Below are 22,725 nucleotides of genomic sequence, written 5' to 3' on the forward strand. Positions count from 1 at the left end.
GGCGCATACGGTCCGGCTTTCACTTCTAGCCCGGGAAATATGCAAGGTATTACTACCTACGCGAGACAGGCATCTCGAATACTTACCCGATCAACTCCATCTTTTCCAAGAAGCATATGCACCTCTTGTTGACTTGGCCAACATGGTAAGCGATACTGGCCGACATGTTGTGCTCCCACCAACGTATTTGTCCATCGCTCATATCTGGTCGTCTGAACCCATGACGAGCCGTACGGATATCTGGAGAGGATATGACATGCTGCATGTACTCACAGTGACAATACCATGTGAGGGAAGACTCGTTATTGTACTGGAGATGAACCTCGTCGAGAGTCAATGATACATGCGTGCATGTCACTCTACTAGTTTGGGTAACATCAGCGGATGGACCTTGCACATTGAGAAAACAATGGCAAGCTATTTGCGGAAGGAGAGAACAACGCGGAGCCTGCAAGAGGCCATCTGGAAGTCTACTGATAACTTAGGAAGGGGATTCCATGGGCGTACTGCCAAAGCGCCACAACCTTCTTGTTTTCGCCTAGGCATTCATCAACAGGTAACGCCAGACATCAAATGGTCTCTGCTGCTGACCCGAGAGCCTTGCGTATACGACTCTGCAGCTATCCCCTTCCTCTCGAAGGAAAAACCAGCGGGTATCCTGTCTTTCCATCAGGAAAAAATGGAACGTAATTCCGCATACGCTGTATCAGCAGTGCGATCACAAGCATGCCCGTCTCGATCAGTGTTAACCAGATCTCCAGCAACACATACAAGTACAGACCCAAACGCCATACCACACTTGCTAACCTCATCACAGCATCACCTGTTCTCACAATCCCATTATGACCAAACAAACACCAAACCCCACAAGTCGTTTCGTACTTACAATGCGCTATTTGACCCCAATCATCGCTCTCGCGGCGTCTCTTGCTCATCTCACAACAGCCCAGCTGGGCTCCCACGACACTATCTGCAGATTTCTCTATGGCACCGAGTACACGGACGCATGCTGCCACACCGTCATCAGCCGCGGGTTGAACGCGCCCTGTACCGATATAGAGTACGTCAGCAACCTGGCTGGGTGCTCAACCAACCAACCTCTTCCCCACTGGATGGGCTGTTTGTGTTGAAAAGGTATGTTTGCATTGCTCAAAAGTTCCCATCGAGTCGAGCTCCTTTTGATTACCGGAACTGACGTCCATATTGGGAATACTCAGATTCCGACCCGCTATTTCGTCATGAACCAAGTGGTATCTTCACGCCAGAAATGACTATGGATCAGTTGATTCAGGTTTACTGGGATTACTTTAGCTCCGATGCCATGGGTGAAAGTCTGGCTATAGCGGTTGCTCAAAGGCAGACTTGAGCATATCTTGTAGCATGCTATTCCTGGGAGCAATATTCGTATGTGATTTTCCGTGTATCTGTCACTCATTTGGAGTACATATGAATTGTAGTTGTTGCTGGGGGATATGTGCAACGTTACGTTGCAACGTTCTAGAATTGGTAGAGAAGACTGAAATGCGGGTCAGCCGATGCATACACATATACCACCTCGTACTTTTCTTTCCCACTCGTCTCACTCATCATCCGTCGCTTCCTCCCTTGCAATACGTAACACAAGGCTTCAGCTATAGCTTTTCCATTCGCATCTGGTTGGACCTTTGCAGAGAGCAATGGTCTTGCCAATCTTTAGCATCCTCTTACCTACGGTTGCCGTTCTTCTCTATTTCCTCACTACCTCGATCGCGCAGGACACGTTCTGCCAGATCTACTTCGGCGCGAGCTACGCTTACTGTTATTGCACTGAACTGCTCTCTCACGGCCCACCTTGTGACACGTCCATCTCCGTCGCCAACGCCACTGATCGCACTCATGAAGTTTATCCTAGGGGGTGGTTTTGCTGCATTGACGCGGTACGTAAGTCCTTGAGGATGGTAGGAAGTGTGTGGACATGGGAGTATGGGGATATGGGAGCTGATTGAAACACTACATGAATCCAGCGACCCCAATGACCCTGTTTGGTCTTGTGGACAACGTAGGGAGACGGATGAAGATGGGACGACGAGTGTCATGATGGGGAGTGGGCTGAGTATGCATTCGAGCATTTGGAAGGAGTAAGAGGTAATCGTGTATAGCTGAATCGCGTTGGTATCTGCAACATAACCATATAGCGGTAATTTTGATAAGAAAAACGGCCGGCATGTCTTCTCCGGTCCTAACAATCTTGGAGATTTCGGTTCATCTAGCAACCAGACGCATTCGTCGAGCGCGCATGGCTCAAGGAATACATGTCTATGCGACCTGCTCAATCAGCCAATTATCTCTTCCGAATGTACTACTATGAGGCTGCAATCGCGCAGTGGAAGACGCCCGTGAAAGCGCGGCTAAGCCGGATTATGTCGTGATTCCAGAGCCATCCCTGGAGCAGGCGGAGGAGCCTGTAAGTGAAAGGAAAAAACACCCACAATGTATCTTCATGATGATTTATGAGAAACTCCGAAGGGATGGGAGTCTATCGACCATTTTCCCGGGGCAATCCAGTAGATGAGTTACTTAGGCAACATCGCAGACTCGGCCATTGATTATCCCACTGATGAGCTCATTCGCGAGAATATCAATGGAATGAATTTCTCTACAATCTGAACAATTACTGCAAGTCGCAGAGACTACACATTTGCTCGCATCATGACGGCTGCCCGCAAAGAAACCGGAGTCCAGGTAGAGTGCCGCATGGCGTTCGCGACACCTTCCACATACGTGTCGGCTCTTTGATCTTTGCATCTACTAGATAGTATCGGTACGTACTTTACTGAACAGGTTGCCTCGCATTTTTGAGTAGACACCGAGAAGCGGAGATATGCAAGCTCCTTGAGCGAGGCTGTTTTCTGATCACATAGCCTGGAGTCCGTCTCTGTCAGCGAAGCGGCGGATATCGGCGAAACAGGTCCGGGTTTAATTTTGAGCGACTGCAAAATCCGGTACCAGCTATCATCGTCATCATCCACACCACGACAACACCGGAAGTCAAGTCAATGCGACGTTCCGCCCTGGCATTATGATTGGCCCCCATGACGGAATCGGCCAGAAGCCGGGCTATCTTTCCTCTCTTCATGCACGTAACTGCATAATGATCGAGCCGTACCCCACCCGAAGCTTGCACGACATAAGGCCTCTTGACCCCGCCAAATTCTTCAGATAGCGCTCAATTGTCACACCAATCTCATCTTGCACTTCATCAACTCCTTTTATATATCGTCACAATGGCCTGCGAAAACTGCAAAAAAGGTTTCAAGTGGAACGGCGAGTCCGTTGGCAAGGTGGACAAGCTCGACCAGATCGACTGCTATGTCACTGGCGACAACAAGGATGCCGCTATCCTCATCGTCACTGACGTCTTCGGCTGGACGCTTCCGAACATCCGCCTCATCGCAGACCACTACGCAAAGGAAGCCAATGCGACTGTCTACGTGCCCGATGTGTAAGTAGCGACGCGACACACGCACACCATCAGCGCGACTAACCGCAATTGCGCAGATTCGGCGGCGAAGTCGTAGACCCCGACGCGCTCTCCAACCCTGAGAAACAAAAGAACTTCGACATCATGGCTTTCCTCGGCCGCAACAGCAAGGAGATCCGCTGGCCCGAGATCAAGCAGCACGCGCAAACGCTCAAGTCGCAATACAAAAAGGTCGCCGCCATTGGCTTCTGCTACGGCGGCTGGGCCTGCTTCAAGCTCGCCGCCGACCCCTCTCTTATCGACGCCATCTCCACCGCCCACCCCTCGCTGCTCGAGAAATCGGAAATCGAGGCCGTCAAGGTCCCTGTACAGGTCCTCTCTCCTGAGCACGACCAAATGTACACGGAGGAGCTCAAGAAGGCTACGCTCGAGACACTGCCAAAGACGGGCGTGCAGTGGGAGTACGTCTACTTCCCTGGTCTGGCGCACGGCTTTGCTGCGCGTGGTGACCCCAACGATCAGAAGCAGAAGGATGGTTTGGAGAGGGCGAAGAGGAGTGCTGTGAACTTCTTCAACGAGTTCTTGCACTAGGGAGGTGATGTGGTAGGAATGTGATTATTCAAGCGAATCTAGATGAATATACGCAGTAATCTCAGTACCTATGATCCTGCCCAAAGACGATTCGTTCTCACTGACTCGTGCATTGTCTTGGTTTGTGCTGTTGTGTTGTTGTGCTGTTGTGTCGTTTTGTTTCGGAGAAGGCAATCGCTCCTGCTCGACGTCATTTACTTCACTAGCGCGATAATTTGCGCGCGCCTTCCCCACAGCGCCTGTCACCACAACACCTACACCTTATGGACTCGTAAGCCAATTGGTTTCAGATTTCAACCATGAATCTGGCCAGTATCGCTGCGCTTCCGCAGGGATGGAGGCTCAGTAACTCGGAAGCTCAATGTCTCTGCCTTGACGGATCCGGTGTACGCGGTTGATCTCGAACGCGAGGCTGAACGGCTGATGAGCAGTCACCGGTAACGCCACCAGCACTATGCTGCAGCAAACCTGACCTACTTGCTGAGATCCTTCAGCCTTCTACTCGCGTAGGGACCTTTCCCCGCCTAACGCAGCGAATCGGGCTGGGTCTGCCGCTGCGGTAAGCAGCCAATGCGCAGCTGCCCAACAAGGCTGATGTTGGTCGTACATGGCGCGTCTGACTTAAATCACGAACCTCGCTGACTCTAACTCATCGCAGAGGGTTCACTCTTGCGCTTTGCGTCCGATCACAACATGGAATCCCTCGCCGCTGTCGGCCTCGCTGCAAATATCCTACAATTTATCCATGAAGCAAGGAACTTAGTATCCACCAGTCGTGAAATTCTCGGCTCGGGCGCTAAGGATGAGTACATTGAGTTGGAACTTGTCTCAAAAGAACTGCGCTCTCGATCAGCCCGCATAATCCTACCAGGAAGTGCCAGAGATATCCCTGAAGGCGATGACGGAAATTCCATTGAGGCATTGGCGATTATATGCAACGAGATAGCAGATGAACTACTCGGTATTCTCGACGCGCTCAAATTACACAACGACCGAAACAAGTGGACAAGTTTCCTTCAAGCGTTAAAGACACAATGGAATGATGATAAGATCGGAGCTTTACGCGAAAGACTGGATCGTATCGCGAAAGCAATCAATGCACGCCTTGCAGACGAGAACAATCTGGGTATCTACTCTCGCCTCAATGAGCTACTCGAGATCAATCGTCGACTCGAGATTACGCGGACCGTGGACATCTTGGATCTGAGAAGGGAATTCGGTGAGGCATTGAAAAACAGCCAAAACAACACTGGAAAGGAAGAATCGGCCAATCTCATGAGCAAGTTAGCATCAGATGGCCTGCACTATTCTGCGGAACAAAGTATCCTGTTCAGACTTCGCTTTGTTCGGTTGGAAGATCGTTATCGTTTGATGTCACCAGCCCACCGACATACCTTGGCCTGGATGTTCGAAGACACAGGTTTGCAAGTTCAAAATCAAGGCAACGGCCCGTCAACCTTCGTGCAGTGGTTACATTCAGACAACGATTTATACTGGATATCTGGTCGACCTGGCTCAGGGAAATCCACGCTCATGAAGTTCCTCTGTCACCACCAGAAAACAAAGGAGCATCTGACCACTTGGGCTGGGAACGAGGAGGTAATCATCGCCGAATACTTCTTCTGGAATGCTGGGAAGAACGATCTTCAAAAATCACAAGAGGGTCTTCTACGGTCTTTGCTCTATCAAATACTACGACAATACCCAGACTACATCCGTTTGGCTTTCCCGGGCGTCTGGCAGTGTTACAATCCTACCAATGCAGGGTTGCCTGGAAAACCAGACATCCGACTGGACACCGAAATGCCGCATACCATTCCTGAATTGCTCGATTCACTAACCAATGTATGCAACCTTCATACTCAGTCTGAGAAGCGGCTGTGTTTCTTCATCGACGGACTGGACGAATATGCGGGGGATTCGCGCGACGTAATCCAGCTAGTGGGGGTTTTGCGAAATCTCAAACACGTGAAGATATGCGTGTCCAGTCGTCAGTGGAACGAATTTGAAGATGCTTTTGGCAAAAGTGGTACAGACAAGCTGTACATGCAGGATTTCAACTACCAAGACATCAACGCGTACATCAACGATGTCTTCGAAAACGACAACAACTACCAAGAGCTAGAGGACAAAGACACACTTGGACAAGAACTTATCCAAGAAATAATCACCGCAGCGAACGGAGTGTTCCTATGGGTAGTACTTGTTGTTAGGTCTCTCCAAGACGGGTTATTAGAAGGAGACAGTATCACTCGCTTACAGCAACGTCTTCGCAAGTTGCCCACGAATCTTGAGGAATTGTTCGAGCGCATAATCTTCCGAGATGTAAAGGAAACGTACCGTAGCGAGGCTTCCCACATGTTTTTGGTTGCACTGAAAGCAAAAGAAAATCTTCCACTTATGGCATACTGGTTTCTAGGCGAAGGTTTACCAAAGCAGCGTCTACCACTCAGGATGCAACAAACGATCAAACGACACAAAGATGCGAACAAGCGCTTGATTGCGAGTTGCAAAGGTCTTCTAGAGCCTCGGTTCCGATCAACGACCGAAGAGCAGGATTCACTACCTTCTGCAATTCTTTTCGAATATACAGTGGACTTTCTACACAGAACTGTACGAGACTATCTACTTCTACCGACCACCGATGTCAGACAGTGGGCAGAGCCAAATTTCAGTCCAGATGAGGCTATCTGCAAAGCTCTCTACTCGCAGATCAAGACAGCGCCACATGGGAAAGAGTATAGCTCTCACGTCTCAGCACTATATCAAACATATGTCTACCATGCCAATGAAGTCAAGGTCTTGCATGGTAGCGAGGTTGCAATCCAATCACTCAATGCAGAGCTTGTCGATATAGTCTCGGAGTATGAAATCGAGGATGTCGACCCACCAGCGATTGGAGACACCCCTACTCACAACTTGGTTACTGATACGAAATTACACAATGCCGAAAAAGTAGAAGTCGTGAGTCTGGGGTCCACCAATACAAAATCTGAACGGGGAGCAAAGTCACACCAAGGACGACCATCTGTCATGAAAAGACTCGTTTCGAAACTAGACAAGGCCAAAACTAAGTTGGTGGAGCGCACAGGAGATAAATAATACTGCTGAGTTGTGGCTGCGTATTCTTCTTATGGACGTGCTGGGGATGAGACGCAAGCACGACGCTGTTGAGGTACACTGTACTCTATCGCAGTAGAAGTGCATTCCCAAACTCTTAGATTTACTACATACAACTGTGTATATAACTATCCCAGGAGATTCATTAGTTGTAACCGAAGGTCATGTGTCTCATGCAGTTCCGGGGAGTTACAGTGGCTATGGCTGTGTATGTCAATGATCAGTACAAAGAAAACTCCTTCTCTTCCCAATCCTTCGGTTCGCTCGATTGCCCTTGCATCATCCCATGAACATATGTCTCCCCGATGTTTATGAAACCGCCACCCTCTGTGCGTGGTCGAAATATGTAGGGCACTCTACTGTTGTGAGGGATGCAAACGAGGTCGCCACTTTGGGTATTTTTGGGCACAAGGCAAAAGCGATCTTTTCTGGTGATCGCAAACCTTCTGTCATGAGACGGAAAGCAGGCAGCGTGAAACAGCCTAACCGAATTTGTTAGATCAGATTCGTCGGCATCCTCACTGGAGAGGAAATCAAGGAATGCCCGTGCTTTTTGCATGCGGTCTTGAGGCGTGATCTCGGCATTTTCCCATACGTGCCCACAACCTCTGGCTTGGATGGTGTCGGCATAATAGAGCAACACATCGTTTTCGGGAAGGTTCAAATTATCTGTCGCAAACTCGTACCAATTGGCAAAGAAGAAGCAGTGATCGTTCACGTCATAGTGGTCGCAGTGATGCCGTGGGGGGAGATAATCGCTCGTGCGTCGAATAGCGTCCACTATGAAACCATTGCATCGCATTCGCTGGGCTCTCATCTTGCCAGCCGATACCACAGGTTCCACAGAAGAATCGCCGGCGTTCGGTCGCCTGGATGCTGAGAAATTACTAGCGGGGTGATTCAATAGGAAACGTTCCGTCCTAGCTTCCCAGTTCGTACTCCAGGATGGCAGACGCGAATGGATATTGTCAGTCAGAGAAAGACTCAACGGCTGGCTGGAGAGATGATTCAAGTGCTGGGAAGCTCGAGAGAAGACTGCTTCAGGCGTCATTCTATAGTCGATTCCAGGTGATTGACCTGGAGATGTGACAGTGGCGATTGAGTAAGCTGAATATACGTAGTCTCTGGAATCGGAGCAACGACATGGTCTGGTCCGTAGTGCTAAGAGTAGGTCTACCAACTCCATGCGCTTGCCTTCTACTTCAGAGTACCCACATCGCATAGCTTCACAAAGGACCACGAACATGGCCGCTGGAGACCGCGGTTGTGACTTGGTACTGAGAAGTAGCAGGGCGAGCAAACTCTTTGCCAGCTCACTCCAAGGTATGTCCACTTCCAAGCCGAATATGGCAGGATTCCGGGAGCACACAATGTCTTGTATTATCCAAAGCCTAGAACTTAGCAAATCGGCGGAGAATTGGGAACAGAACTTGACGAACCTATCGAAGTAACCGTGATTCAAAAATGCGTTTAGATTGTGCCAGATGCTGCTATCGAGCATTTTGACTTCTTTCCCGCAAACTTCCAGGTCGCGTTCCACGATTCTGTACCTTGAGTGGAGGATATCAACCTCCGAAAGGCATTGGATCATTGCTCCTTTGTAATCTACCATTTCGTGTGTTTTCGATATGAGATCTTGCAAAGGAGTGACATTTTCATCCCCAATCCAACAAAGTGTTTGCTGTGCCGCGTGATAGATAGTAGCCATAATCGACACGAAATGAGTCCTCTCTTCGAGATTTCTCTGATCGACGCAGAGATAGTCGAACCATAAAGGTTCAAGGTGTCCAGATCGGCGTAGCAGCTGCAGGAAACGATGCAAGTTTGGCATGATACGGATGGTTTCGCCTTCGCATTCGATGGCGTGACTCGGGTCAGGCGAACCCCATGTGTAAGAGAGCGCAGTGAAAGCTTTTTCTGTTATGGGGCAGATAATGATCTTTACGTGCAAAGGTTCATCGTCTCCAGGTAACAGCTGAACAAGACGAATCTGGTCTGTAGTAATGTCCAATGGACGGTGTTGGTACTCCGCCATCATCGAAGAGATTAGGCAGTCACTCGATGCGTAGGGAAGATGTGAAACGGTTGATTGTCTTATCTGATAGAGGCAGGAAAGATGTAACAGAGTTGAAACGGAAACGAAGAAAGAACGGGCGATGATATGGGGGCCAGAAAGGAGGGGTCTCTGGTGTGATCAGGAGCTAGCCAATGGGAGAGATGAGACAACATAAGCTGAATATGAGCCTAAATCAAAATTACTACACCATCTTCAAGCACCAGAACAGGAGATGTTAGATGCAGACACTACTCGGCAGCACGATTGATATGGAAGTTGGCGCCTATGGAGACCATTGGATCATGTACGGTAAGCATCTCTGTATGGATACTACTTGTCGTGGACATAGTATCACGCCATGACTTTTGTGGGGAACCTCCGGCCCGTGGCGGGGAGACCTGTCGCTAACCGGTGAACCACGTCAGCCGCACTTGGCACAGTCGCGGGGACATCCAGGCACACTTGATAAGACTATCATTACCTGAGAGTGTTGCCAATTTTTGTCTTTCTCTTCTCCAGCACCTCTGACAGTCCGTACTCTGTACCACGAGTACAGACCTTGAAAGTTAGCCGTCGATCATAAGCGACACGAAGAGCTCAGCCCTGATACAAACAATGCCGTTCTGGTCTTCAGACAGAGATCCTGTTGCGGCTGCAGATGTTCTCTGTGATGTCGGTCGAGCGTTGTCCGAGATGGGGTGGAGAAGGAGAACTGGTGAAAGAATATACAACATTCCTGAAGAAGCTGAAAAATACATTGAAAGCCGTAAAAGAGGTTTTGAAGGAGGGTCCCATCTCCCAAGGTCTTCAAGACAATATCACAGCAATATGGAAACCTCTTCTTGAGACGAAAGTAGGAATAGTGTCCTCTATGGGACTGAACGAAGACGAGGGTAAAACCGAGAACATGAAGTCCGTCTCCTCCAAGTTTTATCTCAAGACTATTTACTACCAGCGCTGCTTCAATAAGATCACAAGGCTACAAAACGAAGTCGTGATACCGCTGTGTGGCCTTCATAGGAGTATTACGACGATGTTTCCTCAGAACCTATCCAGATCCTGGCAAACATTCAAGAGATGGGCTACAGAGAGCAAGTGTCATATCGACAAGAGACTAGTGCGTCAGACAAATGAGTGGTTGCGGCCTATATCTTGGGTCGAAGAGAGATATCAGGCGTACATCGACAACATTTCCTCGTCTGATGGCACGTGGTTTTTTCTCATGCAAGAGTATATCGATTGGTAGAATAAACTTTCGAAGAAAAGCTCCCCAATACTGTGTATCTCTGGTGTTCCGGGAGCGCCAAGAACGCAGATTGCAGCAAGGGTCGTTCAGAAGCTGCGCGAAGATAGGCGTACGGTGACCTATCTGTTCTACGCAGAACGAACCACCGCGAGTATTGATGTACGACAACTCATCGGCACACTTTGTTGGAACCTTCTCAATCAGTTTCCAGAAGATGTCGAGTTGCTAACAGAGATTTGCAACAAAGATGGCGAGCCTACTGACACTGAGACCCAGACCTTTTCCAGCGTATGTGTGGGAGACGAGACGCTATAATCCTGTTGAACCGCTTGGATGAGTGTTCTATAAAGACTAAGGAGAGGGAAAGGCTCTGTCAGTTCCTTGCATCATCGAATGACGTCTGTCATATCATCATGTTCAGTCAGGAGCTAGAGGATATCAAGCTGAACTTATCAGATTACGATTCAACTTTTCGTATCAGTGACTGCGAAGCCGATTTCTGGAACGAGATAGAGAGAATTCCCACCCGATGCGCTGCAGGACTTGAGAATCATAGGAAAAGAAAGAGCAGGGGGTGTAAGCCATTTTCTGCAACCACTAACAACTCACACGCACTTACATGATAGACTTGCGGAGAATTTCTCTATAGTGATTCCGAAGAAAAGACCCCTGGGTCTCTTGATCAACTAGCCGCCAGACTAAAACAACAATCCAGTCAAAGCTCGCAGCATGGCACTCCTGCGTCGATACCACCACCAAAGAAAGCGCATACGAGACAAGCCAGTACGGTAGGGTATAACATGCCTGGTGGAAGCAGTAGCAGTTCCAATGGTCAGAACAATCTTGCAAATATCGTTGCAAGGTCAACAGGTCTCAAGGCTGTCAGGTCCTTGCCATCGACTGCCTTGCAACTATGCATAGGAACTGGAAAGTATAAGATTGAAATGAAACCACTCACCCGCCCTAATCCCGTCGGTACCGATGGTGAAATTTCCGCAATGATACGAGCGCGATACGAAACAGCCAGCCGCTCGATACTCCCAATATGGGCGCGATTCAAAAAGCCAGATAAAGCCATCTTCGTGAAAGTCTGTCGCGGAGCTCCACGACCATCCATACTACATAACTAACATAGTTATAGTTCTTCTTCGGACCAAAACAGACCGTTTCTCTCGACTATGAAACCCCTTCAAAACCACCAGCCACAGAAGTCAGGCACAACTACGAATATGATCCTTGCCCGATTGAGTTACCACCCATGAACAGTCGAGTCTTCTTCCACCACTTTTACGCCCCCAAATCACATCATCCCGACGTGTTCTGGAGTGAACGGTTGCCATGGAAAGTCGGACCTGCGCTAGGACCCAAAGAGATTGGCTGGGGTATCCATTTTGAAGAGAACCCCGATTGGCCGCTGTTCGCTGCGTTGATGTGTTTGCTCTTGTTGCTAAGTGGTGCTGTTGCGGGAATTTACGGGTGGAAGATGAAAGATGCACAGACAGGAGTCGCGATTGGAGCGTGGCTGACTAGTGTACAAGTCATGGGAATAACAGCCGTGTTCTTTTGGTGGAATTAAGAGTGTTGGGCGATACCAGTAGTCGAGGTACCAGATGCACAAGGAGTATGCGAGAGTAGGTAGATCGCTTTTGGGAGACTGTATACAAATCGCTGCCAAGCGGTTCTCATACTAGAGTTTGATTATATGCTAGTAAGGGCTTGGTGTTACACCACTAAGCGTGCTAGATCTTGACGAAAATAACGTGGCATTACTCCCCACCACATCTTATCCCCCAGAATCTTACTCTGTAAGATGGGTTTCCAGAATCCTTACACAAAATCAAACACATCCCCCCTATCCCCCACCATCTTCCCCACCCTCTTCGACCCCACAATCCTCTCCAACTCCAACCTCTCCCACCTCGAAAAGCACACCTTGACACTCGCCTCCGCACGACTAATCTCCGCCCTCTCCACACTCTTCCCCACAAACCCCACCACCTCATCATAAAAGATGGGATTCTCGGGTACCCCATAAAACACGACCCTCTTGACGCCGCGGAGATTATACCGGTGAAAATGGTGCGCACGACCCGTATACAGCAGCACCGAGTGTTTCCCATTCATGAAGTGGCTACGTGCTTTACGCACGTCGGTTGCATCCGTGTACTCTGAGATGGACGCATACGCGATATCCGTGTCGACGAGGGAATTGCGGACGCGGACAAAGTCGAGGTAACTTGGTATGAAGACGAGGACGCCAAGGCCACCTTCTACCGGTTTAGGCAGCCGTGTGATGGACGGCAGAATAGTCGTGTTGAAATACTTGAACCTAGCATCCGGGTCCGTAAGATGGGATGGCGAGTCGAAGCGGAGAAAAGTCTGCTTGACGCCATAAGACAGGGTTTCGATGAGTCCCGCGGTGTGGTCTGCCGTGTACTTGAGTCTGCCTGCAAAATTCCGCATGTGTCTGTTGTACAGCGTGTTGATCTTAGGCGTCAGAAAAGCACTAAGGACAATGGTCTGGCGGACGAAGCCCGCGTGGCCATCTAGATACCAGTTCCTCACACGGCTAAAGTCACAGCCGTGGGAGTCCTTGGGCTGGAGGTTCAAATGCTCAAAGACAAACTCGGCATGTTCCCAGTTCTGCATCAGAGCGGCGTCTGCTTGCTCCATGATCACCATTTCAATCGACGAGAGGAAATCCGAGTCGCGTTTCTTGGGGTCTCCAGATTCGATGGCGCGACGCAGGCCTAGTGTCGAGGCAAAGATGATGTCAGAGTTGTAAAACGTCGAGTAGTATTTCAGCGTCTTTCGGGTGAGTTTTACGCCGATGCGAAATTCGTTCTCGTCGTTTCCTTCAAACAGGTCTCGGAAGTCTGCTGGCCGGTCTTCGGAGAACTTGTCTTCTGGGAGGGAAAAGCTGTCGAGGAATCTCTTCTTGTTCTCCTGCTGTTCGAAATCGTGGAGAGCGGTTATGCTGTCTAGGGCGCGAACGCAGGCTTGTTTTGTTTCTAGCAAGAAGAGGATCTTGGGACGGGTGAAGCCTTGATCGCGGTATTCGGTGTCGGTGTCGTCGTCTTTTGCTTGGGCAAGTTTGGCGTTGTTTTTCAGAACGCGATCGCGTGTCATGAGGATGTGGTTCAACGCATGTAGACAGGTGATGTCGCGCAGACGGTTGGCATTTTGAACTGTCCTCGCACCGAACAACAGGTCCTGATAGCCGAATATCGAGGGTGTGATGGCTTGTTCCAGCTCATCAAAGGTGCCGAGTCTCTTTTGTGCATTTTCGACAAGCCGCGCTTTTAACTCAACATCGCGGACGCTTCGAAGCTTCCTAACCGGCGTCTTGACTTCGTCACTGGGAACCTGAAGTACTCCAGCCCCCAGCCCAGGTTTCCGATCGAGCTTTTGTGACGTCCATTGGTTGGCTGCTATCCGCTTTAGGCGCATCGCTAGTTCGTTCTCGTCTGGGTTCGCAAAGTGTCTTTCGTAGGCTTGCTCGAGCTTCTGCTCTTCTCGGTCGTCCTCGTCCGAGACCTCGTCGTTATCCAACTCTTCTTCCTCTTCCTCAGCCACAGCGTCTTCGGCTTCTAGCGTGGAAGATTCGTCATCCACTTCGACGTTGGGTTCAGGTTCGTCGTGTCCCAACTTCCGTCTTTTCTTCCGGTGTTCGTCGGAGCCAGTATTGCGCGACGAGAAGGACTGCAGGAGGGAGGCATACGCATTCGAGATTGGCTGCGCTTCTTCTTCCTCTTCGTCCGAGGCAGCGTCGTCTGAGGCGTCGGATTCGCTATCGTCGGACACGGATGGCTCCCGCATATGAACATTTCTGGAGCCTGTTGTCAGTACTGGGCTAATGCGCCTGCGACCAATATCCGTACTCACGAATCTTCGACCTCATCTCGTGTTCTCGCTGCTGCAAAACCGCCTCTGCTTCCGCCTCTTCCACGGCCTCTCATGCCACCTCTGCCTCTTGCCATTCCCCCGCCACCCCTTCCCCGTCCACGGGAGCCGCCTCCGCCTCGACCTCTCATTGGCGCCATTCGGGACGCGCCGAGCGATGTAAGTTGGGTGGAGGCCTCGGTGTGTGTGCGCAGTACTGATTGCGCAAGAAATAGAGTCGCGGTACTTGGATGCGCGAGATTCGAAGGTTTAATTGTATATCCGAGGTGGTGTTGCTTTGATCTGAATGATTCTCGAAAGCCATGCTAGCCCGCGGCGTCCACCAAAAAAAGTTCAGATGGTCCGTGCAAGCGAACGCACCTGCCCAGGTTTCTTTCACAATATCGACATTGTGCCCCACCAAGCACATTTGACGTCCTCCGAGCGCCTCACCACCACCACCCACGCCCACGCCCAAGCACCGCCATCACCGTCACCATGGCCGAGAACGACTCCTTCCTCCATCTTGCGCGCCCGCTCGGCCCTGCTTCCATGGGCGCCCAGCCGTCGACTGCCCCGCTGAACGTCGCCATCCAGCCCCAGGTATGCGACAACCGCAGTGAGAGGCTGCCTGCTCTGCTCTCTGACACCCAAAACTAGGCCGTCTTCTCTATCCTCGACCACTCCCTCCGCCGCCCCGCCGAGCAAGAACGCGTCATCGGCACCCTCCTCGGCACCCGCAGCGAAGACGGCACCGAAATCGAGATCCGCAACTGCTATGCCGTCCCCCACACGGAAACGGCTGAGCAGGTCGAGGTCGACATGGACTACCAGAAGCAGATGCTCGCCCTGCACCTCCGCGCAAACCCCCGTGAGGTCCTCGTTGGCTGGTACGCCACCAGCAGCGACCTCAACACCTTCTCTGCCCTCATCCAGAACTTCTACAGCCAGCAAGGCGACGGCACATGGCCACACCCGGCCGTCCATCTCACCGTCTCCACCGTCCCTGGAAAGGACATCGAGTCCAAGACGTACATCTCCGCGCCCATTGGCGTGACGGCTGAGCGCGCCGCAGACTCGTGTCTCTTCATCCCCGTGCCCCACGAGATCAAGTACGGCGAGGCAGAGAGGTCGGGCCTGGAGCTCATTTCGTCGGCAAAGGACAGGGAGGACCGGTCACAGGACGTCATGACCGATCTCGATTCCCTGGAGCGCGCCATCACACACGTCCTGGACATGCTCGAGCGCGTCTCCAACTACGTTAACAACGTCCTGGACGAGGAGGCCGAGCCGTCGTCTGCGCTGGGACAGTTCCTCATGAACGCCCTCAGCCTGGCGCCAAAGGTTGAGCCTGCCGACATTGAACGTGATTTGTACGTCTCCATCCTCCTACTTGTACCTTTGGCCCTCTGCTAACGTGACTTGCCACAGCAACGCGCACATCCAAGATGTCCTCGTCGTATCATACCTCGCAAACACCATTCGCACACAGATCGACCTCTCGAATCGTCTCGCAACTGCGGCACTTACCATGGGCGGCGGCGACCCGCTCGCTGGCGATGGCAAGAAGGATGGTGACAACAGGGGCAAGGGTGGTGACAGGCGAGGTGGCGGCAAGGGAAGGCAGCAGAGGGAACAGGAAGCTTGAATTGACGGGTAGGCACACTGCATGGAGTTTGGCGTTTCTTGAATGACATGCCACTGGCGAAAAGGCAGTTTCAAAGCGGGGCGACACCAACCACCCGCTTTTGGGGCCAGCAAGAGCTGTGCCTGGGAAAAGCTACAAGTCTAGGTCTCACGAAAGGACAATGGGGTAGAGAGACGAGAGCGAAGATGATTGAATGGCCCCCCTCAACTCGCTGCTCTCCATATTTAACCGGGGCGTGGCATGAAGGCGCTGTATAAGTACTACGTTTATCCCCACAGTAGCATGGTCGACACTTATGTCTAGATGCCAAGAAAAGTCATGGAATGGAGACGATTCAGAATTACAAATGATGATTTTGAGGTGTGGTGGTGATGTGTCGTGATTCCGTGCAGAGGTTTGGCACGCAAAGTATTGTGGGGGTGGAAGGGAAAGTATGGGAAGGAAGATGGCGGCAGGCTTTGAGACGGTGACTTGACGCAAGACTGTTTGTTCATTTTTGAGATGTTGGTATCTGGGACGAGTTTTGACTTGCAGTGGAAGCCGTATGTTGGAATCTACTGTATTGTGTGTTCTTTCCAGCTGGGTTTGGAAGAGTTGGTGATCATTAGTGTCCCATTTGTTGTGCTTCGTGGACGAAGTGATTCTGGGTGGTGGTTGGTGAGGATTGGCGTCCAAGCCGAATACGGCGTAGCATGTGTACCTGTCAACCAGGATGATGCTTCACATAGACTTCCGTTATCGTCCTGAGGCCTGTAATAGGATCCTTGTTCAGGCCGTATTAGCTGGAGAAAAATGACAGCCTCTACTTAGTGCGTAGAGTCGACCTCAATAGTCTCGATAGTGTCTTCGGGATACTTGAGAGACGGTAAGATGAGGGGTTCGGTGAATCGGTGGGTGGGCAGAGGGTGTTCGTGTATATGGCATATCGACCGGTCTTCGGCTGGGGTAATGCGCAGAAGGTATGGTTGAACCTGGACTGCGAGGTCTTACGCCTGAACTCTTTAGTAACGCTTTCAGTCATGGCCAAACCTCAAATTGCGGTTACTGAGATGAAGAGTGTCAAGACTCAAGAGGTAAGTTGTGTAGTGCACAACTCCGTTCTGAGACGGGTTTGGGTCTCAGCTGTTGACAAAAGTATTGAGAGAGTAGCGCACAAGGTGACGACGAGGGGCCGATCGCGAGTTTAAGCTCCGCTTTCCATCTCTGCAACTGGCCACCTGCAATTTCCAAAAACTTCTGCATTTCTCAGAAAATCTCGGCGCCTCATCCAACGTAGGAAGTTTTCGCTGCAGCCAGATACGGCAAGGGTCGAGCTTATGAATACAGAAAGAACACACCGACGATCATTGGTTCTATCAACCATTACACTAGGATACCTGATGACCGACCGCTTCCAACGCATGATGTGAGTGCCGGGAAGTACTTCATCCTAGTCTCAACTGCTAACAGCTGCCAAAATACGAAAGTCCTTCATAATTGTCGACGGCTCCACTTCCTAATCTCTCAAGCGTCTCTCATTTATCCGTCATCAACAGCTGTAAATTCCCCTATCACTCGATTGGTAAACAGCTGATCTTTTCAGACAAAATCGTATGGCTATCGAATTCGAATCCTTCTTCGATCCACACACGAGGCTATCGCGAAGCCTCGTGTGTCTGTACCGAACGTTGAACCGTGCAAGGCGTACCTAGATACTCCAGCTGATATCATGACAAAGGTCTTGCTTGTTTGCTGTAAAGCTATTCACAATTTCGAATCGAAAGCTAAACAAGAGACTAGCTTATGCATGATGACCGATCTAAACGAGCTCCGGAATAGCTTGCGCAGCTACTTGTTCTATTTATTCACATCCCTTCTACGAGCGACAGCGGACACCGCGAAGGGCTCTTGTTCTTTTCAGAGCTAACACCATTGTTACTGACACATCCACGATAAGAACCGATCATTTTAAGCCTCAATTGCTGGTATCGATGAAGTCATCCGCAATATGCTTAGGCGTCACTGGAGATGTCAAATTATCATCATCAACCTCACTGGGATCAGCTATACCGAACTAGAGGATCCTCTCAAACTCTACGATGCTTCTAGGGCAACCACACTCCTTTCGATCCCCATGATATTGTGTGAGTTTTCACAACTTAGTTTCCTATAAGACAGTATTCCTGTTGATGACCGGCGGTATGCTGGTATAGATTAGCAGATGCATCTATTGCTGCTCACCATCTACGGTAATTGGCCGTGGCACAAGAAGATTGAGCACAACGAATACATATTAGAGAGCAGCGACTTGACTAAAGAGGTTCAATCGCAGAACTGCGATGAAATTATAAGACCCGAAGAGATAGTGTACATGACCATGTTGATCAAGCGCAAGGGCGATATGAGCGATACCTCTTGTCGAGAATGCCGCGAGATGAACGTGGAAAAGACACGTAGGAACAAGGAGATGAGGTGTTAAGCTCACAAAGCTTCAGGACGCTCTGGAACCTTCCAAGCTAACATATGTTATAGTTCCAGCTGTGGGCTAGTCTCGGGCGTGACTGAGAACACTCTCGAGACTGGAAATGTTGATCCCGCCAGCGAGAAGGAGATAGATTCTCAATCAAAGCCATCAAAGACATTCCAGAGCCTAGTGGAGGAGCAATTCTTGCGAATACGTCACCAATGCGACCTCTCGACTCACGACCTCAACTCTACTCCGCACTATCGACTCGGCACTACTGATTTCTCGTTTTGCCACACCCGGGGCAGCCAAAATTCCGGGTGGCATACTTTCTGCCCAATGCGTGGTCAGAATGACGGGTTCTACTGGATGGTATGGACCAGAGCTACCTGAATTCTCGTGTATGGTTGCATCACAAGATTCCATCCCATGTCGCAGTCTGTTAATCGTGATTGATAAAGCTCTATGCTACATATGATTTGCAACGTCATCATATCAAATCCTGTCTCTAGCAATCACATTCAACGCCGACAGCTCCTCGATGTTAGTGCGAAACTCCGTTGGTGTTAATGCCAGCAATATACGCCATCATTTCTTATTTGTTGCCTGAAATTTCAGCTTCATTACACCAGCCTTCGATATGAGACAGCAGAGTCCCTTCTGCTCATGCTTTTCGTTACTTTTTCCAATCAACTTCGACATGTCTGGTGGGATAAGCTGATCTGGCACTTGGATGTTCCACCTTGTAGACGATATCCATAGCCAACTCCACCCGAGCTTCGATGGTAGGTATAGCATCAGTTGATGGCGTCGGAGCTTACGGAAAGTCTGAGAACAACATATATGAGAACACTCATATTGTGATGCCAATATATGTTGTAGTCCTGTCGGCCCAAATATCCCTCAGATCGACTTGATACTTGCTCTTCACATCTGTGCGGGTGATAGGGCTGATCCTTGGGTGTAATCTTGTCGCTGAAATCACCGCAGCGAGTCCGTATGCTGTTCCATTGAACAAAAGTTGGCCCTTGTTTGTCAAAGAGGTCAAAGACGACCTGCTGAATGGTGAGCGCGCACGCCGCTCTCTTCAAGAAGGTTCCACTAATCTTGTTCAAGCAGCGTTCGTTCTGTGAGGCAATAGTATGCTTATGTACTGGCGCTTTGATTCCAAATCTCGCAGCACCAGTCGAACATGCGGCAGCCTTGTTTCTCCAGTAGTGATAGCTAGCTTCGTCGGCTTCTTTACCACGGAAGACACTTTGTGAACGAGTATTTCGAAAGGGAAACATGCTTGATACCACGTGTCAGACCAGTGTCGTCACCTTGCTTCTAAAAGCACATCTTGAAGGGCCTTGCCATTGCATATGACTAGAAGCTGGCTAATGAACCTTGGCGGCTTACAGCATGACTGGATAGAAGTGTTTCACTACAGACCGATCTTGCGCCTTCGATAAGCGTTGTCTGAAGGCGCAGCAGAAACTTGGACAGCGCACGAAGACTGTGCGTCCATATGCCACCTTACTAATCGATTCTATCACTTTTACTCCGGTTGATCCTGCTTACTCTTGGCGTTGAAATGATCATACCACGCGGCTGGATGAAAGACTGTCCCTTGGTGTACCATCGACATATTCTAGAACAGCTTGCGCTGCTTGGCACGTAGTCGACTGCTTTCTAGACCGTCCTTCAGTGCTGACGGCAATTTTCGGAAAGTGGTGAAACTGCATCTTCGGTCCTTATGCTGCCATGTTAGCTGGGATGGTTAGCGTTATTAGCGGCTCTGTGTGTGCCCTGCATTAGTTCACTCTGTCAGTGCGCTCAATGCGGCCTCGCCCCGAACGTGCCAAGCTGACCAGGATCTGCGCGTAGCGACCATCATAACGACAGACGAACTTGAGCTGTACACACTGGTACAATAGCTGTTGTGGCCAAACTGTTTAGTAGTACGACCTATACACCCACGCAACCCCTTCTATTGGTGGTACTGCAGAGCACCTTCGACGTCGAACACTACTCTCTCCGCCACCCGGCTTCGAATTGTAGTTCAAAAAAGAGAGAATCCACGAATCCCATTCAGAAATCACGAACGTAAACCTCACGACGCGCTGCCGCTGTCTACAACGTGCCGGAACGACCCTCCTCAGCCGACACACTAGAAAGCACTCACGGCACCCGAATCGGCGCCTTAGATGCACGGACCCAGAATTGGCGCCACTGCGACACCATGGTCGCTGCGCGTGCACAGATACTGCCTAGCTTAGCTAGACGGAACGACATGTTTGTAGACCTCTCATTTCCACCAACTATTCTACTACAACACGTTCAGTCGGGCCTATTATGGTTACGAACATCTACTATGTCCAAAAGTTGCAATTGGTGGAGAATACCTTGGCAATTTAGCAACCGGCGCGACTATCGTATCGTTAAAGCCGGACTTAACGACAATCAAGTTGATCATACCAGTCTAACCTAAATTCGTAATCTACCAGCTCGCATGGGTTAACGTTCTACTGGATTTAGTTAAACGACATGAACTGGTTCGAATGGTCATCAGTCTAGTTGAAGCTGAAAGAGGTAGAGCACTTCGGCAGTGAAGGGTACGAGGAGGCTATACTAGAGCCGGAGCAATCGAAAAGCGTCATGGACTTCTATAAAGAGCTGCTACAGAAGACCTGTAAAGGATCATTCCCACACAGCTATCTAGATCTCGCTCACCCTCTCTTCAAATATCGACTTTCGTCTCCCAATACTTATAACAATATTCTCTTGCACGTTCAAAATGCCTGCCTTACACACTGGATTGATATTCGCCGCTGTGGCTGCTGTCGCCTCAGCGGCTCCTACCACCGACAACACGTCTGCCGCCGCTTCAAATATACTGGCTAAGCGTGCCGTCTGTTCATATACGGGCACCATCAACCCCACTACTGTTGCCTCTGATGCGCCTGGCTGCTCCTCCATCACCTTCAATGGAATCACTGTCCCTAAGGGTCAGTCGCTCGATCTTTCTAAGCTCACAAAGGGCACAACGGTCACTTTCCAGGGCCACAACACTTGGCTCGCCCAGGTTGGCTTCGATGACTCCCTCCTCAAGATCGGTGGTACCGACATCATCGTTACTGGTGCAGCCGGTGCTCGCCTTGACGGTCAAGGTGCCCAATACTGGGACGGCCTGGGCAGCAACGGTCCTACACCCAAGCCTAAGTTCCTAGCTGCTCACAACTTACTGGGCACCTCAGCTATCAACAACCTCTACCTGTTGGACACACCCGTGCAGGCCGTCAGCATTAACGGCTGCAATGGTCTCAAGGTCAATAAGATGACTATCGACAACAAGAGCGGAAACAGTCTGCCTGCGAACAAGATGCCTCACAACACTGATGGCTTTGACATTGGTGCTAGCTCCAACATTGTCATTGACGGCGCTATTGTCGACAACCAAGATGACTGCGTTGCCATCAACTCTGGAACCGTAAGTTCTGAACATTGAAAGACCATGTATAATTACTGACCCATTGTGTAGAGCATTACGTTCCAGAACGGACAGTGCAACGGTGGTCACGGTCTGTCTGTCGGGTCGGTTGGCCACGGATCTAGCACTGCCTCTAACACAGTCAGCAATGTGCAATTCCTCAACAATAAGATCAGCAACTCCTCCAATGGCATCCGAGTCAAGTCTTTTGTTGATGGTAAGGGATCCATTGACAAGGTTACCTACAAGGGCATCACGCTCAGCGGTATCACCAAGTATGTGCACCACTCCCTGCTCCTCCACTTGTCCTAATAGCTAGCTAGATACGGGATCCTTATTGAGCAGAACTACAACGGTGGTGACCTCCCCAAGAACGTTGCCCCTGGCACTGGCGTCCCTATTACTGGCCTGACTATCGACAACATTATTGGCGGCAACGGTGTTGTCGCTAGCGGAACTAATGTTGCTATTGAGTGTGGCAACTGCAGCGGCTGGACCTGGACCAGCACTGTCAATGTGACCGGTGGCAAGAAGTTCTCCTGCGTTGGTACTCCCAGCGCTGTCCCTGCTGGCACTTGTGCTTGAGTGGTGAAAGTCCAATCAGTGATGGGGTGTGCAGTGTTGAGAATATCAAGTAGAGCGGCGCAATGTAGAGCGATAGCTCAGTATTTTTTAGTTCAACGGGACAACTACATCAACCATTGTCAAGATACGTCAGTGTTGAGAATAAAGTTTCGCCACACCGGTGATTACTGCGACAGCACTCAACATCCGCAAAATCCAGTATCCAGTCTTCTAAAGCGATCA

The 22,725-nt window shown here is 50.2% G+C and overlaps 9 protein-coding genes across 9 annotated transcripts; 7 read left to right on the plus strand and 2 right to left on the minus strand.

The window, feature by feature from the left end:
- Window positions 1–842: 842 nt before the first annotated feature.
- Window positions 843–2,775, plus strand: GT037_009587 (uncharacterized protein; the record flags this gene model as incomplete). Its single annotated transcript, XM_038934634.1, has 2 exons — window positions 843–1,060; window positions 2,667–2,775. 2 exons carry the CDS (start codon window positions 843–845, stop codon window positions 2,773–2,775), a joined length of 327 nt encoding a protein of 108 aa, XP_038782909.1.
- A 488-nt stretch (window positions 2,776–3,263) lies between these two features.
- On the plus strand, window positions 3,264–4,051 carry GT037_009588 (dienelactone hydrolase family protein; the record flags this gene model as incomplete). The annotated part of the gene is made up of 2 exons (XM_038934635.1): window positions 3,264–3,481; window positions 3,538–4,051. 2 exons carry the CDS (start codon window positions 3,264–3,266, stop codon window positions 4,049–4,051), a joined length of 732 nt encoding a protein of 243 aa, XP_038782910.1.
- Window positions 4,052–4,744: 693 nt separating this feature from the next.
- Window positions 4,745–7,153, plus strand: GT037_009589 (uncharacterized protein; the record flags this gene model as incomplete). The annotated part of the gene is made up of 1 exon (XM_038934636.1): window positions 4,745–7,153. One exon carries the CDS (start codon window positions 4,745–4,747, stop codon window positions 7,151–7,153), a length of 2,409 nt encoding a protein of 802 aa, XP_038782911.1.
- A 238-nt stretch (window positions 7,154–7,391) lies between these two features.
- On the minus strand, window positions 7,392–9,209 carry GT037_009590 (uncharacterized protein; the record flags this gene model as incomplete). The annotated part of the gene is made up of 1 exon (XM_038934637.1): window positions 7,392–9,209. One exon carries the CDS (start codon window positions 9,207–9,209, stop codon window positions 7,392–7,394), a length of 1,818 nt encoding a protein of 605 aa, XP_038782912.1.
- Window positions 9,210–10,134: 925 nt separating this feature from the next.
- Window positions 10,135–12,049, plus strand: GT037_009591 (uncharacterized protein; the record flags this gene model as incomplete). The annotated part of the gene is made up of 4 exons (XM_038934638.1): window positions 10,135–10,344; window positions 10,543–10,761; window positions 11,100–11,561; window positions 11,615–12,049. 4 exons carry the CDS (start codon window positions 10,135–10,137, stop codon window positions 12,047–12,049), a joined length of 1,326 nt encoding a protein of 441 aa, XP_038782913.1.
- A 251-nt stretch (window positions 12,050–12,300) lies between these two features.
- On the minus strand, window positions 12,301–14,516 carry GT037_009592 (u3 small nucleolar rna-associated protein 25; the record flags this gene model as incomplete). Its single annotated transcript, XM_038934639.1, has 2 exons — window positions 12,301–14,302; window positions 14,359–14,516. The coding sequence occupies 2 exons, from the start codon at window positions 14,514–14,516 to the stop codon at window positions 12,301–12,303; spliced, it is 2,160 nt and encodes a 719-aa protein (XP_038782914.1).
- A 337-nt stretch (window positions 14,517–14,853) lies between these two features.
- GT037_009593 (eukaryotic translation initiation factor 3 subunit f) lies at window positions 14,854–16,003 on the plus strand (the record flags this gene model as incomplete). The annotated part of the gene is made up of 3 exons (XM_038934640.1): window positions 14,854–14,958; window positions 15,016–15,728; window positions 15,787–16,003. 3 exons carry the CDS (start codon window positions 14,854–14,856, stop codon window positions 16,001–16,003), a joined length of 1,035 nt encoding a protein of 344 aa, XP_038782915.1.
- Window positions 16,004–17,022: 1,019 nt separating this feature from the next.
- Window positions 17,023–18,461, plus strand: GT037_009594 (uncharacterized protein; the record flags this gene model as incomplete). Its single annotated transcript, XM_038934641.1, has 2 exons — window positions 17,023–17,076; window positions 18,201–18,461. The coding sequence occupies 2 exons, from the start codon at window positions 17,023–17,025 to the stop codon at window positions 18,459–18,461; spliced, it is 315 nt and encodes a 104-aa protein (XP_038782916.1).
- A 2,764-nt stretch (window positions 18,462–21,225) lies between these two features.
- On the plus strand, window positions 21,226–22,503 carry GT037_009595 (glycoside hydrolase family 28 protein; the record flags this gene model as incomplete). The annotated part of the gene is made up of 3 exons (XM_038934642.1): window positions 21,226–21,918; window positions 21,970–22,193; window positions 22,242–22,503. 3 exons carry the CDS (start codon window positions 21,226–21,228, stop codon window positions 22,501–22,503), a joined length of 1,179 nt encoding a protein of 392 aa, XP_038782917.1.
- Between the last annotated feature and the right edge of the window lie 222 nt (window positions 22,504–22,725).

Source organism: Alternaria burnsii, assembly GCF_013036055.1.
Source record: "Alternaria burnsii strain CBS107.38 chromosome Unknown 728, whole genome shotgun sequence".
NCBI classification, from domain to species: domain Eukaryota; kingdom Fungi; phylum Ascomycota; class Dothideomycetes; order Pleosporales; family Pleosporaceae; genus Alternaria; species Alternaria burnsii.